This window comes from Alosa alosa, chromosome 21, assembly GCF_017589495.1.
Source record: "Alosa alosa isolate M-15738 ecotype Scorff River chromosome 21, AALO_Geno_1.1, whole genome shotgun sequence".
Taxonomy (NCBI): domain Eukaryota; kingdom Metazoa; phylum Chordata; class Actinopteri; order Clupeiformes; family Clupeidae; genus Alosa; species Alosa alosa.
In genome coordinates this window covers 24,599,895-24,619,149 of record NC_063209.1, presented here as the reverse complement: position 1 = coordinate 24,619,149, position 19,255 = coordinate 24,599,895, and the positions used below count along the sequence as shown (strand labels likewise).

The window sequence follows — 19,255 nt, the reverse complement described above, 5'->3', positions numbered from 1 at the left end:
CTTTCAAGGAAGTGGCATGAAGTTGATTTATCACCCGTGCTTTCCCATGTAAGCCCACATGTGGTAATCATCAAGTCTGGGTTTCAGATCAATGTTATACATCAATGAACCTCACAAATTACACTCCATCTCCCAACTCACATAGACAGCGCATAAATAGAGACATCACAAGCGGCTCGAGCCCAACTGAGCACATGCACGCACCTGTGGAATGGGGAAGTGCGTGGCGTACTGGATGTGGCGGGGCTGGTCGTACACCTGGGGGAAGGCCGGGTCCAGGCCCTTGTCCTTGGCCGCGCTCTTGCCCTCCTGCTCCGGGGCTGGCTTCTCTGGAGAGGGGCTCCCCTTGGACTCGTGCATGGGAGGAGAGAACATCTGCAGCAGCAGCAGCAGGGAGGGGAGTCAGGAAATGAACAACAACAACAACAACAACATAACATGACAACAGTTGCAAAAGCAATCGGAATTCCTACATTACACCATCTCGTTAGAGATAGTGGAGTGAGATATCCTGCCTACCTCATCAAAATTAGCGCTGGAGTTGTGATCTATCTCCATCGATTCAGATAGGCCAGTATCCTAGAAATTGAAGAGGATAAATGGGACACACATTAGCATAGTAGGGATGCACAGATTGTGAAATTCTGGGCCAATATCGATAGCGATGCATAAAAATAACAATAACGGCCGATAACATACACCAATACAGTTATGTTTGTCTTTGTTTGTTTTGTTATACCCTTTAGTAGAGTGGAAACAATTTTCAAGTCTTTCAGGCCTTCATAGCACAACATTTACCTAGTGCAGAATTGATGCAACATAAAACAAACATCAGCCATTGCCATCGATAAATGTCAAATTTGCCAATGTCCACAAGGCCCATTGTTGGCCGATATATCGGCGCATCCTTATAGCATACGTCTTAGATTTAGCAGCCCTGCTTATGTGAGCATTTTAAACTGATATCCTGTACGTTTGCACAAACCTCCATTTTGACACTACTCCCGGCGTCCTGCTCCTTGCGCTCAGAGTCATCCGACGGCTCGTCACTAGGCGAGCGGGGGCGGGGCAGGTGTGACTCGCTGGCCAGGTCGCCGCGGGAGATGAGCGTGCACATGTAGATGTTGTGGGAGAAGACGTCGTGGCGGATGAGCTCGCAGAAGAGGAGCACCAGATTGGAGAACTCTACGCGCTCGCTCTCATTCCCTGGATCAGCTGCCGGGGCAGTGAAAAAAGTGACATTTTCATGAAAACCCATCCTGTCATGTTCTCACAAGAAAAATCCAGCAGCAATTACGACAGCTCATTTTTTTTCCCCCAACAACTTCAACTTCAGCCAAGGCACTAATGACATCTCAAACTTTTTATTTCAATGCGACCCCACTTCAGTGCCTCTCACAGCGTCAAAATGACTAATTATAGAGAAGAAAGGGATAGATAGAGAGAGAGAGAGAGAGAGAGAGAGAGAGAGAGAGAGAGAGAGAGAGAGAGAGAGAGAGAGAGAGAGAGAGAGAGAGAGAGAGAGAGAGAGAGAGAGAGAGAAAGAAGAGTGTTGTGACAAGCTGGCAGATGGGGTGCTCAGGGGCTCTGTGGCAGGCAGCCTGTGGTTGGCTCACTGAGGATTGGGGCCTGCGTGTCCAGGAACTGGAGGAGGACATCCTGGAAGACGGGCATGGTGGCGGCCGAGAGGGAACCGGAGGACACGGAGCCCTTCTCATCCACCACCTCTGACTCACCACACCGCTGAGAGAGAGAAGAAAAAGAGAGTATGAGGGAGAGCGGGAGAGAGCAAGAGAAAGAGAGGCATAAAGAAAAAAAAAGAGATTCCTTTAGAATGCTTTGATTTGGGTCTAATTACAGCAGTTAGGCTTTCTGAACCCTATCCTAGGGTGATTGGTTACATTAAAATATTAAGTGTGTTGAATTCTTTGCAACGATTTGACAACAAAATTGCATATTCAACATCAATACAGCATATCTAAAATATGCGTGATTATTATGAAACTACAGACTTTCATTTGCATGATGAGTGATACACAATTCAAGAGTTAAATGAACGTCAGATTTTTCCTTTCCGTGTGACTGTGTAAAAGTGCCCTCACTCCTGACAGGAAATGTGTGAGACGCTGCTGATGGGTGCTGATGAGTGAGTGGGCGAGAGTGAGCAGGACCGCAGGGGTGACCGTGACTCACCTCTGCCTCGATTTCCGTCTGTCGCTTCTCCAGCAGCTTGGCCACCACCATGGCCCTGTGGCGGCCAGACCGCTTGCTAACCACGGCCCACTCGCACAGCAGAGTGACCACTGCATCATCGTCTGGAGTCATCTGCTCCCGAAAGCAACACACAGACACCAGACTCACTGAACTGGTCAGTCACACGGGACCAAGAGCTATTTAGTCAACATCCACCTCAAAGGCTAGAAATGCCTCAAAAGCAACAGCAAAAAAATTAAAATAAAAAAAAGAATCAATATTGACTCTTTTTTTGGAGCATGTTTCATCTTTTACTTCTTGGCATCGATTATTTCGTTCCTAACGTAATAAATGGTAGGAGGGAAACACGTGAAAACGGAGCTGTCCCCCTGGGTCTCACCTCGTGGCCATCTTTGGTCTGTCCTGAGCCAAAGATGCGGTTATAGAGCGAGTCCAGCGAGTTACTGAAGTCCGACTTCTCAAAGCTGTGGTTGTCCAGGACCTCTAAAGTGTGCAATACTCGGCCAATCGTAAAACCTGGCAGAGTAAGAGAAAGAAACAAAACGTCCATTTAGACATATGAATGTGACATATGAATCTAGAATGTCTTTTGTTCAGGTCAAAGCCCTTTTGAGTGTTGAATGTCCTCACCTGCTGTTGTTTCTTGGCACTTGTCAAACGACCATCGAAACTCTACCGCTTGGCCTCTCTCCTTAACTTGATCCTCAATCTCACGTAACTTAGATCGCACCTGAGAACACCACAGAGGGAACCACGCGTTACAAAACCGAAATACAAACAATGTCTTATACACCGTGTACCTAAAAGGTGTTCTTGTTTGAACACTCATCTTAAAAATGTCCTCACTTACACAGAACAATTACACTGAAACGACAGTTTCTGCTGGGTAAACATGCCCCGAGTCATTCTAACAGACTCATCTCTCGAGTGCCACACCTGTTGGGTGAAGGTCGTGTTGCCCCCTGGCATGGGCAGGTTTGAGGGGGCGATGTGCAGCAGGTCCAGAGGAGAGCCCGTCTTGTTCCGGCTGTCGGTCAGAGAGTAGTGCCACACCAGGGCACTGGGGCAGCACAGCACGATGCTCTGTGGAGGCCCAGGGGACAGACAGGACACAGCAGTGAGTGACTCAGCCACCAGTCTGAGGACCATACATGTGACAAGACCTCCTGTGCGGTTGCTGCAGCTTTGTCGTCTGCACATGGTGACACCCCCATCCACCCATCCACCCACCCTCCACCCCCCCCATCCACCCACCATCCAGCCCCTATGCACCCCCCCCACATCCACCCCCTATGCACCCCCCCACATCCACCCCCTATCCACCCCCCATCCACCACCCACCCTCCATCCATCCCCTATCCACCCACCCTCCACCACAAGGGTCCTCCATTCTAAAGTCATTGAGCATGTGAACCTATTCACTGACAACAGTGCTAAATACTGTAGTCAATATATAAGTGCAATGTATTTACATGTGCCACTGACTACTTACAGAATCGCGATAAACACAATTAGAGGCACATGTGACTAAGCTCAATGTGACGCACTGGACATAGGACACCACATGTGCTTGCTCTAGCTCTACTGATCCCTATTGTGATAGTCCCACCAGAATAGCTTTACAGGAAGTAAGCCTCCCTTGAAACCTTGCCCAACTAAGATTATCAATGACAGCAGGAGACAAAGTGCTCTTTGCAAGCTCCTGAATGATAACTGCTTTGCACTCAGGGCTGTATGTTGACCTTTTTTTTTTGCTCATACCACTGGTGCAACAGAGGTTGATAGTTTTGTAGCACAATCCACAAAATCTGTAGCATCGGTATGTAGTTACAAACACCTCACCTGCTGGCTACCCTCTAGAAAACATTTTAAATAAGGTGTCACCGGTGCTAAGCAGGTAAATCATCCACTGCACAGGTTGCTTTTTTTGTAGCACACACACACACACACACACACACACACACACACACACACACACACACACACACACACACACATACATACATACATACATGTATATGTAGCACTGTACAGCCCTGTGCACAACAGGAGAAGCCCCACCTGTAGCATGCAGCTCAGGCCAAACACCACGGGCCTGTGCTGGGGGCAGATGTAGAAGTCTGTGAAGGGCGTCTGGGGCTGGGTGCCCCCGGCGGGCTGGGACGTTGGGGTCGGGGGCAGAGCGTTCCCCGGCTGGGCAGAGATCCCGTGGGTGGGATGCCCTCCAGAGCTGGGCCCCATGCTGCCGTCACTTAGCAGCAGGTTGAGCCGGCGCGTGCAGAAGTACGCCAGCCGCCTAGACAAGTAGGCCGACTGCACAAACTCTCCCGAGTACTGTCGGGGGTAAACAGAGGAGGATTTGGTTTGGCTAAATACAGGACTAATTAGAGCCCTGACTGGGAGCTGATCCTTCATTGAGAGTGAGCTGCACGGTGATAAGCTGACTGACCTGGAGCAGGAGAGGCAGCAGGAGTTTCAGGAGCTCGTCTTCACCAGGTCGGATCTTCTCAAAACACTCCAGGACCCACGTCAGAAACTCGTGTCTGTCTAGCATGCCATCCTACACACACACCAAAATCAGCCTTCCAATCTTCTACTGCAATTCCATTGAGCTGATAGCAAAAGCCCTCCTTTCACCCCAAACAGGGATGGATATTAGCACCAGCCACCTGGTAATAAATACTGCTAAAATATGAGAGTGGCTGGTAGATTTCAGACACAAAGCAATAATTTAATATTGAGAGGCTGATGAATTTGACTAAAATCCTGCCAGTGGCTGCCAAAATTTAATTTCCACTCCAGACACCAAATTTAACATTGCGACCATAACAGGAACTTCAATAAAATCATTTTGATACAACCATCAACGTATTCCATATTGTGTAAAAGACCACAGCAGCATCTCAGAGCGGGCTGACCTGGAACATGAACATGGCCAGCTTCTCGTTGTACTCCCACTGCTTCATGGCCATCTCCACCTCAGCAGGAGGGGCCGGGGGAGGGGAGCCGCACGGCTGGTTGGGAGACTGCCGGTAAAACTCAGCAACCTTCTGCAGCTGCTCCCACAGGTATTTAGTAATTATCTGAGTCCACTCTGCAGACGATGGGTGGAGGTGGGAGGACAGAGAAAGAGACTGAGAACTGAAACGCCTTAATGACACGGGCTACATTACTGCACCATTTCAGAAAGCACAACCTATTCCCTAATACATCTCAAGGGACTATGTAAATACTGTGTCAAAATATTCTGAACATGAGAAACAGGACTGTGATTAAGTTTACTAATGATAGATAGATAGATAGATAGATAGATAGCTAGATGAGTGAGCGTATGCTCATAGGAGTTTGTACCGATGCAATATTCTGAACATGAGAAACAGGACTGTGATTAAGTTTACTAATGAGAGGAGTTTGTACCAATTCAATAATATTGTGCACATGAGAAACAGGACTGTGATTAAGTTTACTAATGAGTAATGAGAGGAGTTTGTACCGATGCAAGGGTCAATCACATGGCGTTTCTTCACTTTCGTCTCTGTGATGGCCGCGTGATACGCACACGTCATTTTAATCATCCATGCGGCTCGCATCACTGGCACTGTGTACTTGGCTAAATAGCCAAAAACTTCCTCTTTTTTACTGAAGATGGGAACCTAGGTAAAGATAATGAACAGTTTGACTGGGATGAGCTGCAGCTAAAGAAAATGAAATAATTTACAATATAGCATCTGTTCACAACATTAGGCTGTTTGATTCACACGTACATTAAATTGAACAAATAACAGTTCTACTGTGCAAGTGAGACTACCGGTATTATAGAAAATATTCATTACACATGAATCACAATATTATCAATCTAGTAAAGCTACAACAATTAATCAATTACTATAGTTGTCAACTATTAATCATCGACTAGGCTATTTCATTATTTTGGTGAGTAATTTCTTCTGGCTTCATTACTCCTCTATGACAAGACATTTTAGAGCATCACCTTGGGCATTGGGAAACACTGATCATCATTTTTCATGATTGTATTACATTTTACCCCTTAAAAGATTAAGGGAGTTACTAAAACAATAATAATCGCCAATGATCATAATATATCCGTTGCAACCCTAGAACATAGGAATATGTAAGGACAATATCCAACCTTCTTCGCCAGCTGAGTGAGTGGTTTGGTTCCTGCCAGGTCTGTGAACCAATTGTTGATTGAGCTCTGAGACCTAGCTGTGACAAGCCAGAAGTTATCCTTCTGATTGACCTGTGGCTTCCGTTTGCCTGTGTCTGGGAATGTGTTGCATCGCAGCTTCTCTGCAATGATGCTGCTGAAATTTGAACTGATCTGTAATGAAAACATAGGCATTTGTGTAATTGGGTATGAAGTCCAAAGTGCAAGTGTCATTTAACAAAACTGTGTGAGAGGCTATACAAGGCAAAGTATAACAAAGGAAACAAGACGTAAAACGTAAAAAAATGTATATGCCTTTTGATACCTAACATACCTTAGAGGGGTTGAAATTGACATTCTTTGCACTGCCATGTTCATCTCCTGATACCGCTGGTTGATTATTGAATCCCTGCTTCACATTCAATGCAGTCAATTCATCCTGGAGTATAAACAAAGCATAGGTCACAACTGGGTTGTGTTGATGACAAGTGACTATATATTTAGTTTGGCGTTAGACCAGATAGAATAGCACCGGATACTTAATTGTAAGCTGGACACTGCCTGGTCAGTGGTCTGTGTTATACGTAATATACATGTATGTACAATATTAAAGCACAGCATTGAACTACAGCCTAAGAATTACATTCTATTCCCTCAAAGGCCGACTGTAACGTTTAAATCACCTAGTTACTTACGTAGAAAGTAAGTACAATTGTATCATATTTGTGTAGTAGATCATTTGTGTTGACTCACTGAAAAGCTACCTTTACAGGCTAGAATGCTACCATAGTCATGGATTTTCTCTCTAAAGATATTCGAAAGTAATAACTCCATGGGTTAGGTTAGCTTGTCTACGAATTGTTGTGCTAACGTTAACTCGCATAGAGGAAAACAAGCACAGTTGGTAACTTGGTTATAGCTAAACAGATTCGGTAGCAAATAGCTATAAATCTTGTGACGTTAGTGCACTACCACTCAAGTTCAGCTGTCAATAACGTCATTCATTTGGCTAAATATGTCGTATCACAGGTCGTTAATATTAGCCTACTTGCTAGCAAGCTAATGGTCAAACTACTTGTCAACAAACGCACTTTATTTATGCCACCTCGCAAAATCTGGTGAAGTCGGCTAGCTAACCGGCTACCCCCAAAATGCAATAATATATAACTGTTTTAGCGTCTGGGCTATCGAGAGATCGATCGAAGACGTAAAACACTTTGTTTTTGTAGTTTGGGTGTGAGAGTTTCAACCAGACGTCTGGGTGTTTATATTATAAACGACAAAAACTTGTTAACTTGAAAAGCTATGGTTTGAAAATCAATGTGATGCATCCCGGAGGAGGCTAACAAGCTAACTAGCTGGATGCTTTGCTCTTCGTGACGGGGGCTAGCTGAACTGTGAGTTCATTGTTTTTGCTGGCTAGCGAGTCTGACAAGGCCTGGACGCTTTCTCCGACTAGCTTTCAAAGGATCAAATCGCTTGCAAATGCATTGCGTTACAAAGAAAATCTCAACTCCCCGAAACATATGCCAATCCCGAACCTCTTTTTGCTTTGGGTCTTGAGGATAGACGTCCGGAGGCCCGAGCCTTGGCCGCTTCAAGGGTCGTTGTTCGTAACTAAGGATCCCAAACGCAGCCATCATCCCAGCGGCATCACAACCAAGCCTCTCTCCTTTCCGCTTGAGATTCGCAAGCCGGAAACAGGCAGGCGTTAAAGCTTCCCATCATACCCTTCGTCGTTATTTCTAGGGGCTTTGACTCACACACTAAACATTTTTATTTTCTGTGCCTATGAAGTTAGTAATACAATCTAAGTCCATAATGTCTAGCATTGCGATTCCATGGTAAAATTATTAGCTGTGTGAGAGCGAACAAAGGGTGTTGAAGCATTTTAATTAGCTTAGCCCTACATGAAGTTAAGGCATACAATAATAGGCTAGAAAACAAGACAATACTTATGGTCATGGAATGCTTGCCATTTCAGATAGGCTACATTTATAAATGAATTTTGTCAAGATTATAAAACACTTTGTAATAAACTGGAAGTCAGGAGGTGAAAATGTATTTCAGTGTTGGAAAAAGTATGCCATAAAGTTTAATTTAATATAAAATATTTTATTGAGGAAGCATCCATCTGCTAGAACATACAAAATCGTAGACAATTGTAACATCACAATCTCAGGTCATAAACAAGGCATCATATCTCAAGCAACAACAATATTGCTGAACAACTTTCTCAGTGTAATCACTTGCATTTAAGCAGACATATGGCCCGTGCAGGTGCCCAATTGCAACTGCAAATTCAGCAGCACAGTTAACAACATTACATCAAAAATGCTGGAACTTATAGAAAAGGGTACAAGTTAAACAGAAGGATATTGCTGCAATTAAAACATTTAATTAAATTAAAATCTGTACCAAACCAAGACTGACTTAACGTGTACTGATGATACTAGAGGGGTTGAGTATTGTTGGATTCTGCAACCCTCCCAGGAGGTATTTAAGAATAATGGCTATATCACACATACACTTGATTGAAGCAAATGTAAAAGCAAGTATTTTCATAAAATTCCTCTGAAACAAGATACACTTCCAGACCTGAAACAGGACACAGCAAAAGACATCAGACCTGCTTAAGGCCCTGACCTGGCTAATCTTTTACATTTAAAAGATCCAAGAGTATGGATATAACCGTTCAGTGTACCAACACCATAAAATCTCTGTAATAATAATAATAACAAAAAATAGAGAGAGAAATGTCAAACATTTGTAAGCAGATACAAAAGTACTGGTCATTCTCATATAAAAGCTTCTACAATAAAAATAACCCTTCCCACAGAAAGTATTTCAAATGATATATTACTTTAACTTAATTTTAAAACAGTTGTAGCACACAGCTAAAAATGCTATGCACCTTGCCATGAAAACACTTTCAGACACGATTATATCTGGCCATTTGTATGCACCGCTCATTATAATGGTGGTGCTTGATGAAAGAAAGTGGAATGATTATTTTGTGGATGTTTACATAGAACTTTTCAGCCTTTGGCTGGTTCAGTGGACATTTGTGCAACGTAACGCTCACTGTTCAACCTCTCAGTAAAGGATAACAAAACCAAAAAAAAGTGACATTTCAACCAGTTAAAATAAATGGTCAGTGAATTATTAACTTGATCATTGATTGCACATACTGGGCTTTAACGATCACTGTCTTTAGAGGAAGGTACACACCACAAGGCACTTTTTCCACTTCATTTCCACAACAGAATAATTAAGGTGCCTTTTTAAAACTACGCCTCAAAACATGCCCAAGCTCTCAACAACTCCTGAACATTTTGAACAGGAAAACGGAACAATGAACACAATGCAGAGTTTTTAGTTATCGTGTGGAACGCAGAAGAACGAGCCCACATTGCTGCAGTGTCTTCACTGCAAGCAGCCTAGTGAAACAGATATAGTATGTATATAACACTCTTACTTTGTAAGAGGATTACAACTAAAACTCAAAGATGGGGTCGAGGGAGCCATCTCGCTTTCTGTGTGTGGATGTGTGTGCGTGTGTATATGTGTGTGTGTGTGTGTGTGTGTGTGTGTGTGTGTGTATGTGTATAGAAAGGGAGGACGGTGGTGTTGAAGAAGAGATCCTCTCTGGCTTGTTCAGTTATCTTCAGAGTGACTCAGCTTCCCATCCTCTGCCTCAATCATAGCACGCAGGCGAGAGTTCTCATTTGCAAGTAAGTTAGAGGGGGTATCGAACTCCAGAATCTGCCACAGGGAAAAGGAGAACAAAACATAAGATGACACAGATCAAGAGAAGTTAGAGCTAAATTCAGAGCCAATGCAGAGAGACAAATACTTCCTTTATAATTGTGCATGAAATGACATACCTGCCCCTGATCCAGCACCATAATTCTATTGCACCCCAGTACAGTGTTGAGTCGATGGGCTATGACTAAGGTGGTGCAACCCTTGAAAGAGTGACGGATGGTCTCTTGAAGCAAACGGTCTGTCTCTGAGTCAATGGCTGCTGTTGCCTCGTCCAGCAGCAAGATCTGAAAGAATGTCCAGTTTTAAAAGTCACCAACACATACGGCATCACTGAGAGTGAGAACTGCAACAAATCGATTGAGGTGAGAAAATATAAACAGGATTTCTAAACGATAAGATGATATTTTGGCCATCTCTGAACATAGACCCTATCTTCCAGTCGTGTTACACAACTATGATATGATAAAGAGTCTTTATTTGCAGCCATGTGGTGGCAATGTTTAGCCATTTTGTATATGTTGCAATGCAACATCCACTTTTCTAAACAGTCATGGGCAGAGAACAGATATGCATGTCATACCCAAATAAGACTACTTGAACGACACAAAGAACAATTACTATTTAAAGATTTTGCCATTTTTAAGCATGGACAATGGACATGGACTCTAATTCATCACAACTAGCAGCGGAAAGATGGAAAGCTTTCAAACAGATAAATCTGTAATCTCTTTACAACAGCAACACCGTCTACATTAGCTATTACTAAATACATGAATGCACATTGTAACAGCGTCGTAAAAGGCAGATGGTGAACAAGAGGAAACTCAAATGGAGCTGTACCTTGCTGTGTCTGAGAAGTGCTCTGGCCACACACAGCAACTGTCTCTCCCCCACGGAGAAGTTCTCCCCGTTCTCCGTCACCTCCGAGTACAGCGAGAGAGGCAGCAGGCTCACCTACGCTCAGAGGGCACAAGAGGAGAGCACAGCAATCAGACATTGTGAAAATATCGGGCCAAACGCAAGGTTTATGTATTGCACAGCAGCCCTTGAGGCTGTTGTTTATTCACGGTCCTTTATTAGCAAAGTGATTTGAGTAAAACGCCTGTTGGTTTGACACTAATGTCCTTGTTTACCATGTCCTTGACGTGCGTCTTCTCCAGTGCGTCCCAGACCTGCTCGTCCGTGTACTGACCCCACGGGTCCAAGTTGGACCTGTCGGCAGAGAGAGATCAACAGTCCGTTGATTATTGGACAGCCCTTCATTACGAAGCGTGGGGCCAAGCGTACCAAGTGACGTAGAGTGTACCTGACAGTGCCGATGAAGAGCATGGGCTCTTGGGGGATAACTGACAGCTTGCTTCTCAGGTCCTCCAGGCCGATGTGAGCGATGTTGACGCCGTCGATGAAGATGGAGCCGCCACTCAGCTCCGTCAGCCTAAACAGGGCGACACCCAGGGAGGACTTCCCTGTGGAGAGCCAAACAGATGGGCCGTGTAAGTCGTTTACCACTGAGCTGTTTTTTTATTTATTTATTTTTTATTTCCACTTTCCACACCTCAGGCACTTTATTTGGCCACAGGAGAGCACATAACAATCAGATAGAAAGTACAATAAATATAAACAAACAAATTAAATGGAGAAGTCATCATGCCTGAGCCAGTGCGACCGACTATTCCAACGGTTTCCTCCGGCAGGATTCGGAACGAGAGTTTCTTTAGGACCAGGGGAAGGTCATCACGGTAACGCATCTCCACGTCCTGGAAATGGACGCCTCCCTGTTCTGGCCAGCTGGAGTTGGGAGGGGATTTGTCAGCAATCTGACGGGGGCCTTCTGACTCCAGGTTCTGAGGGTGAGGGGGTGAGGGGGGAGAGAGAGAGAGAGAGAGAGAGAAAGAAAGAGAGAGAGAATGACATAAACAGAATATCAGGTCAGAGTGAATGGAAGTGCTTAAATCACTGCAGACATTATGGCTGGCTGAACAATTATGACAGTCGGACATTAATCCCTAAGACAACGTTATTACAATTAGCAATTCTAATGACTTGAATTAAAAATAAATAGGCCTACCAATTTGGCGTTCCCTACTGCAATAATGCCATTCTAAATATGGAGTCATATACAAACGCAGCTGACAAACTATTCTGAAATTATTTTTTGGTTGTTGTAAGTAAATAAATCATTATAAGTGTTTCATAATTTATGTTGACTTTTAGTTAGATGAACAAGTTTGTTGTGTTAGAATGTGCTGTACAATTCATTTCTAATAGTCTGCTCAGTATTATTTTAATTAAAGTCAAAGTGGTTAACTTAACAGTAATTCCATACTGCAGTTGTTGGTCTTCAATGCGGTACATAAGAAACTCATTCAGTATGATCTCATCTTGTTCCTTATTTTAGTTATTATAAACTTGCCACTTTTCTTTTAGGCCGCAATAGAGAGAAGATGGAATGGCATGGAATAGGGATCGGACACTTGAGAACGTGTTCAGGACAACTTGTGATAAAATGGTAAACAGGCGACTATGAGTCACCAGCGCATCAATTTATTCTTCAATTATGTCCTGTGATTGATTTCCTGTTCCGACAAGTTAGTTACAAGGTAGGCTTGATTAGGTGTACAGCACTGAATAGTGTAATTGTGTTCTCTGCAATTAGCCTTTCAGAGCGGATTATCACAATCATAATCATCGTCATCATATCATAATCATGTAATATCATGATGGGATTAACTATGCTATGATATGTTCCATATAAACTTTGATTCACACACTATTTTGATTTACACTAAACTATTCAGCATCCTTTTCATGTTCAATGTTTTTATTGCTATAAAAAAAACCTGTAAAAGTTTTACTAGAATAATAATCAGTGATGCAGTTTCGAAGACAGACTAGTAATTTTTTCCCCCTCTCCGCATATGCTGTGATGCTGCTTTTTTATGGATGGCGTTGCACGGCGTGTTGCGGCTGCCCGCTGCGTTCCATATGTTTCCCACCGCTCCCTGTCGGAGGGCTCGCCACGCCTGACGTCTCCTCCCTGCCAGCGCACTGCTGTGCCCTTCGGGCCATGCCGCGCCATGTTTTGATACCCGGCATGCGCCGTGTCAATTGAATAGCGTGAGCTCTGTCCCCGACGGCCCCACACCCCCACCCCTCCCTCCGTATTCATTCCTGCTGACACACGAGAGGGTCCGTCACCCCTGGTACCTGGCTGCCTTACCTTTATGTAATGATTGATTCGTTCCACTGACGTAAATCTGGCTTCCGTCTCGGCCAGGAGTCTGACGGTGAATTGAAACAGGCCAGTGAGCTGCATGAACGAGAGTGGGAAAGCCAGTTGGGATGGTAAATATCTTCACACTGATGAAAGACAGTTTCACTATTTGCTGCATTCCTTATAGTGCACGTGCCAGGTACATGTCCCCCTAAATCTATCTGCTAAGCGAGAGATTTTCCTAGGAACAGGTACAGGTTGCACCTGCAGCACTTAACTTACAGATAAGGCCATTATAAGACTATTAGATCATCAGAAGGATTATGTAGGTCACACAACAATAGTCAGAGGAGCTCTGCTGTGTCTGCCCGTGTCCGTGTCTACCTGCACGGCGTAGGAGATGGCGAGGCCAGCGTAGGCCGGGGGGATCTGGTGTTGCATGAAGACGATGAGGAGTGCCGTGAGGGTGATGAGCGCGATGCTGATGAGGTCCAGACGCACGGCCAGCCAGCGCATAGCACAGCTGAACAGGAAGTGGGGTGCCTGGTTGGCGTCCAGTAACTCCTGATACCTGCAGGGGTCAGAGGTGAGTCAGTCAAGGTCAAGGAAATTACATATAATAAGGTCCTACTGTCCTACTCTTTTCTGTCAACACACCATCTTGTTTTGCGGTGCTAGTAATGATTGAAGAATGGGTTGAGATTTGTTTGAGGTAGTGACTAGGGTAAAGTTTATTAGAGTGATTATAGTTAGTTCACAGCTGAAGGTGATCAGGTTGACAAGTATATTATCTAAGTTTGTAGACATCATTACATAGGTCATGTGTATTGTTGGCGAGTATTCAATATATTTTTGTCATCCAGGAAGATCTACCTTTATGGTATTAATGGAGTTTTTGAAAAGGTGCTGGTGGATATTATTAGTGGATGGATTATATAAGTGTTGGACCTGTGATGTTGCTTCTAGAATCAGCACCTGAGGTGGTGGTATTGGGAGTGATAACAACTATTCTCTAAATCCGTGTGTGTTCTCACCTCTGCAGGAAGTCACCACTTCTGCCAAAGGCGTGGATGGTAGACAGACCCTGTACGCTGCTCGTCAGATGGGACGTGAACGGAGACAGTGTGATGTTCTCTAGTCGCTTCAGTTCACGAATCAGCACCCTGAGACAAGATCATTTGGTTTAATAGTAATATGGCACAATATATACACTCACACTCATCAAACCAATGCGAAGGAAAAAAAAAAAAAAAGACAAAAAATCTTCAGTGCTGCAGTGTAAAACACATTATCCGCTTTTAAGCAGATTACGCCTGTGCAGACCTAGTGGCTGTCAAGACTGACAGTTTCTTGGCTCACTGGCGGGGAGCCCACAAAAGGGGATCGTGCGACAGTGCGACATGGACGCACACATCCAGGCAGAGCCATTCCTGGAGCCATAACCGTGTCCGCAGCTGATTTACGAGCGCCTTTATGAGCCCCCCCCTGTCACACGTCGGTGGTAAGCTGGCCAGGGGCACCAGACTCGAGAGCTGCAGCGATTGTGAGAGGTACACACAGCCGTCTATCGACAAAAGGTGGTCTGATTTCTACTTTTAGATGCAGGATATCAAATGGACGGGGGCCACGAGAACACCAAGTCCACTATGAATCATCCGCCCTCTCATAAAAAAAGACAGTTATGGGGGCGGGGGCGGGGGAGGGCGGTGGGGGCAGAGAGTAGGACACCACGCTCAGTCCTCAGGAAGAGGAAACAAAACAACAGAAACGTGTACATGCCCCCAGATTAAAGCGCTGTAGCTGCCTGGCTCCGTTAGCTGCTGGCTGTAGCAACTCGAGCTAGGTAAAACTGATTGTTTTCGTTTTTTTTTTTAATACCAACAGTACTCGGTGAACTCGAGAAACGGAGATCTGTTTGAAAATGTATGTGCATTGAGGTAGAATTCAATGAAAACACACACCATTACTGAAAAGTTTAAAAAGACAGACTCCACTGTATAAATTACAGACATCTTTGTCACCCAGTCTGGCTTCCTTAGAATGAGCTCAAGGTAGAGATTATGTCAGTCACATCAAAAAAGGAGAGATACAGAATTAATTTAGTTCTACTGATTAGACACCATACAAGCCTCTGAATTTCCTAAGAAACAAAACAACAAAGTGAGTCTTTCTCGAGAGTCTGTCAAGATTAAAAGAGACGTTCACAAATTCGGTTCCATTCATGTTCAACGTCACTAAGAAATTCATCCCTTTAGCTGCTTTCATAATGGCACAGTCAAGTCAAATGACAGCACATCTTAACAAGACAACCCATACTAGAAAATGACTTTTTTTCAGAGGCCCGATTCTCACCTTGACATGCGGTTGATGAGGAAGAGGAAGGTGCCGAGAGGCAGGATGGAGACCAGGAACCAGGGGAACACCACGCTCACCATGCCCATGCAGAATAGCACCATGGACAGGTTCTGGAGCACCATCTCTGCTTGCATGGTCAGCCGGACATCCACTTCAAGGAGACAAGACAGAGGCGCACACGCACGGTCAGATGAGGCCACCTAAATCAAATTTGCCTTGAGCCTAGATGTGATTACATGTGATGTGTTACATTTCCCCTGAGGCCAGGGACCCAAATAAAGTCAAACAACTCCCAAGTGTGGAGCTCAGCCCCTTGTATCTAGAGGTCCTGGGGAATGGACTGAGAGATGAGATTTTCCATCTCAGACTGGCACAAGTGCTTTGTTGTTCTAGGCGTTAATGGAAAAATAGAGTGACCTTTAGCCCCAAGGCCTCACCTTCATCCATGTCCTTTGAGAACCGGTTGAGGATCCGTCCCAGTGGCGTTGTGTCGAAGAACCGCATGGGGCTGAGAAGCAGCTTCTGGAACAGCTTGTCGTGGAGAGTTGAGGCAGCTTTAACGGTGCACTGCCAGATGAAAACAAACAAGATGCATTGGGGAAACGACACATGTAAACAGATTAGCGGTAATGAACACGAGATGGACAAATAGCATGGGACATTGGGTTAGGTCTGGGCTGGAGGAAGGCTGGTTAACCTATTGTGGGAACATGCTGCCCTGCTTCCCAGCAAAACCCATAAAGCAAACACAAATGTCCATGCAATGCAAACACAGGCATTCATGGCGATTGGACCGCGCAGCTATGCACACACTCTATAACACATGTGCCACATTGTCAGCACTTGAAGGCGAGCCGGTTGTCCATGACTATCTCAATCTGTTATGAAATGGGAGCACATTTGTTTAGTGATTGACAGCCATGTCCTAAAATTCTCACGCATGGTCGACAATCTCGCACGGGGCCCACAAAACAGCCCGCGGCAACAGCCCCTGAGCGCACAGGCCCCACAACGAAAAGTCACATCACTCTTGGACAAAAAGGCTTATGGCACAAGGACAAATTAATTTCGCTAATGAATATTGAACGCCTACCCTCCCTAAACTTTCTAATCTCACCTCCGGGTAAAAAGAAAGGAGAGAGAGAAAAAAAAGAAGAAAAGAAAAAGATTAGCCATCACTGAAAAATTAGCGAACACAAGTGGCACACAATTACGCAGGGACCTTAGCCCCTTTAGGACTCAGTCAGGCCTACTTAATGAAGAGGAGAGGACAGTCAGCCACCCAGAGGGACACGCATAGAGGAGCCCTAAGCCATGTGTCTCAGCAACGGACAGATAAATGGATTTAGCCCACAGGCACTTTCAATTACGGGCCCGCGGAACCAAAGAGGGAGGCCTCGCTGAAAGGATAGCCTATTAACGGGAGCCGTGGAGGCAGAACAATGGCGATAACACTGAGACGAGAGGCTGCGGAGGAGATTATGTCCGTTTGCCTGTCGAGGCCGGCCCTTCCTGTGAGGGTGCCGTTTGCTGTGCCGTAGAGGAAGGAGGGTGGAGCAAACTCAACCCTGTGCATGCAGATATGGAGGGCAGAAATGCTACAGCTTCACGATGGTTAAAAATGATCTTAGACTGCGAACTGTCTCAACCCCATTCTGAGCTGAATGTCGTTAGTTTTCAATGATGAAGGTCTGACTAACCGAAATGTTAGCTCATCAATAAATTGGTTGATCCGTTAAGTTTGCAGTGTTGCACTTTTCTTTTAAGTTGTACTTTTTGAAAAAGCTGCACCTGCAGTATAACTTATCAGTGTGTACAGGCTCTCCTCCATCCTCTGTGATTAGCTGTCAGACACACACACACACACACACACACACACACACACAGACAGACAGACACACCAAGCTATACAACTAAAACTATAATGTAACACAATTAGGACCAGTGCAGGAGATTACCTTGACAAACGCAAAGCCTCTCAGGGTCTTCAAAAGGACAGCCACTCCCATGGACAGCACATAGATTCTGGAGTAGTAATGAATGTGAGGGTTGAGCCTCATGCTGTCACTGGCAATGGTCTCATTTCCCTCTAATAAGATTGCATCCTGTGGGCACAGACAATGAAAGACACTTGAATCGAGTGAGGGACTTACGAGCTCCTCTCCAATGAGGAGGACAGATTACAACCGTGAGCGACTATGGAGTCATTACTGTTTGTGTTGAAGAATGATGGTTTAGCGCGCGCGCGGCTAACTGCTCTGCAGCACATTTGTTTCTCTCCTCCCTCGCTGTGCAGTGCCACGCTTAAGAAATCTCAGCTTTGCATCATGGCAGAATCACCCGTCTTGTTTTTTCAAATTACATTCACTCAGACTGACACTCGAGCAGTAAGTGTGTCAAGATGAGCGCTTGCTTTGCTGGCTGGTTGTGCAAGTAACGTCCAGCGTTAGTGAGCAGTGGAGACCCTGACGGGACAGCTTACCCCGCTGCCCTGCCTGATCCAGTAGCTCAGCCACCAGTTGCTGAACGCGATGCTGCCGGTGGTGCCGACGAAGAGGAGGAGGTTGAGGATGAAGGCCAGCGGTCCGCCGGCGGCTTTGATGTAGGCGGCATAGACGGCCCCGGACACGGCGCCAGAGCCTTTCTCCTCCGCTTGCATGAGTCGGTCTGCGCCCATTCAGCCAATGAGGAGCCAGCGGCAGAGGAGATGGCGTGGGGAGGAAGAGGGTGGGTGAGGGTGATACACAGCAAGATGATGAAGATGGGGGGGTAGGTGACAGGGCAGAGAGAGAGAGACGAGAAGTCAAATGACATAGTGAGAATGACAAAGAGAATAGACAGGGCTTCATGAGGTATTGACTAACATTGACCTGACGCATGTCCAAACGCACAAACAAACATGGCACGTGTGACCTTGACCTCTTACCTCCAGTTTTTGGCTTGCCTGGAGCTTGTACTGCCTTTGGGACTTTTAGTGATACTTTCACCTCCTCACATTTGCTGTTCTGCTTGTTTTTCAGGTTCTGGCGTACCAAGTTCTGCCAGAGAGAAACCAAAGAGTATATAAAAGCAGGGACAATAACCATCAAGTCATTACAACGTGCACTGACGCAGGTCTTTGAGAGAGCAGAGACAGTACATCAGTGGCTACATTAATAACTAATACAACTGTACAAATGAACATTTCACATGTATAGAGCTACCACAGGTTACTCTATACAACCACAGGTGGCAGTGTGGTGACTCTATATAAAACATATTGATGTCAATGGGGCATTTTGCCCATGTTCAGGGTGGAAAATAAAAAAAGAAAGATTTGCATAAGACAAGTGAAATTGGTGTTTTCAAAAAGAAGGGATCATGGAGAATAAAGAAAAACATATTTAAACAATCTTTGTATATTCCCACAAGGTGTTTGGGTGCTCTGAAAATGATAACCAAAATGATTTTTCAGACTTGTGAGGTCTGCTGTTCAGACCCTGAAGGGATTGGTTTTCTGTTCATTGCTTTTTGTGAGAGTGTTTCTACTTATCTCA

At 45.0% G+C, this 19,255-nt stretch overlaps 2 protein-coding genes across 8 annotated transcripts in view; both read right to left on the bottom strand.

Annotated features, from left to right (window-relative positions):
• med12 (mediator complex subunit 12) overlaps positions 1 to 8,061 on the bottom strand; it is a 28,523-nt gene extending 20,462 nt beyond the window's left edge. For 5 of the 7 annotated variants that reach the window (XM_048230976.1, XM_048230979.1, XM_048230978.1 and 2 more), the window contains exons 1-15: positions 7,924 to 8,061; positions 6,717 to 6,821; positions 6,365 to 6,556; positions 5,708 to 5,867; positions 5,133 to 5,308; positions 4,664 to 4,774; positions 4,276 to 4,548; positions 3,151 to 3,297; positions 2,845 to 2,944; positions 2,594 to 2,730; positions 2,194 to 2,328; positions 1,617 to 1,743; positions 986 to 1,215; positions 520 to 579; positions 205 to 375 (exon numbers count right to left, since the gene is read on the bottom strand). In XM_048230976.1, the coding sequence (XP_048086933.1) occupies positions 205 to 375; positions 520 to 579; positions 986 to 1,215; positions 1,617 to 1,743; positions 2,194 to 2,328; positions 2,594 to 2,730; positions 2,845 to 2,944; positions 3,151 to 3,297; positions 4,276 to 4,548; positions 4,664 to 4,774; positions 5,133 to 5,308; positions 5,708 to 5,867; positions 6,365 to 6,556; positions 6,717 to 6,821; positions 7,924 to 8,025 (2,226 nt within the window). In that variant the 5' untranslated portion in view covers positions 8,026 to 8,061. The remainder of the gene's footprint in view (positions 1 to 204; positions 376 to 519; positions 580 to 985; positions 1,216 to 1,616; positions 1,744 to 2,193; positions 2,329 to 2,593; positions 2,731 to 2,844; positions 2,945 to 3,150; positions 3,298 to 4,275; positions 4,549 to 4,663; positions 4,775 to 5,132; positions 5,309 to 5,707; positions 5,868 to 6,364; positions 6,557 to 6,716; positions 6,822 to 7,923) is intronic. The other 2 variants (XM_048230977.1, XM_048230982.1) reach the window with 1 other exon arrangement.
• Positions 8,062 to 8,481: 420 nt separating this feature from the next.
• The window catches only part of wu:fb13g09 (ATP-binding cassette sub-family C member 5), a 28,339-nt gene continuing 17,565 nt past the window's right edge, over positions 8,482 to 19,255 (bottom strand). Inside the window, 14 exon segments of the mRNA XM_048230936.1 lie at positions 8,482 to 10,147; positions 10,270 to 10,434; positions 10,991 to 11,104; positions 11,284 to 11,362; positions 11,457 to 11,616; positions 11,802 to 11,994; positions 13,371 to 13,460; positions 13,749 to 13,935; positions 14,399 to 14,527; positions 15,717 to 15,870; positions 16,157 to 16,286; positions 17,678 to 17,824; positions 18,202 to 18,386; positions 18,646 to 18,757. Of these exon segments, the coding sequence (XP_048086893.1) occupies positions 10,040 to 10,147; positions 10,270 to 10,434; positions 10,991 to 11,104; positions 11,284 to 11,362; positions 11,457 to 11,616; positions 11,802 to 11,994; positions 13,371 to 13,460; positions 13,749 to 13,935; positions 14,399 to 14,527; positions 15,717 to 15,870; positions 16,157 to 16,286; positions 17,678 to 17,824; positions 18,202 to 18,386; positions 18,646 to 18,757 (1,953 nt within the window). The 3' untranslated portion in view covers positions 8,482 to 10,039.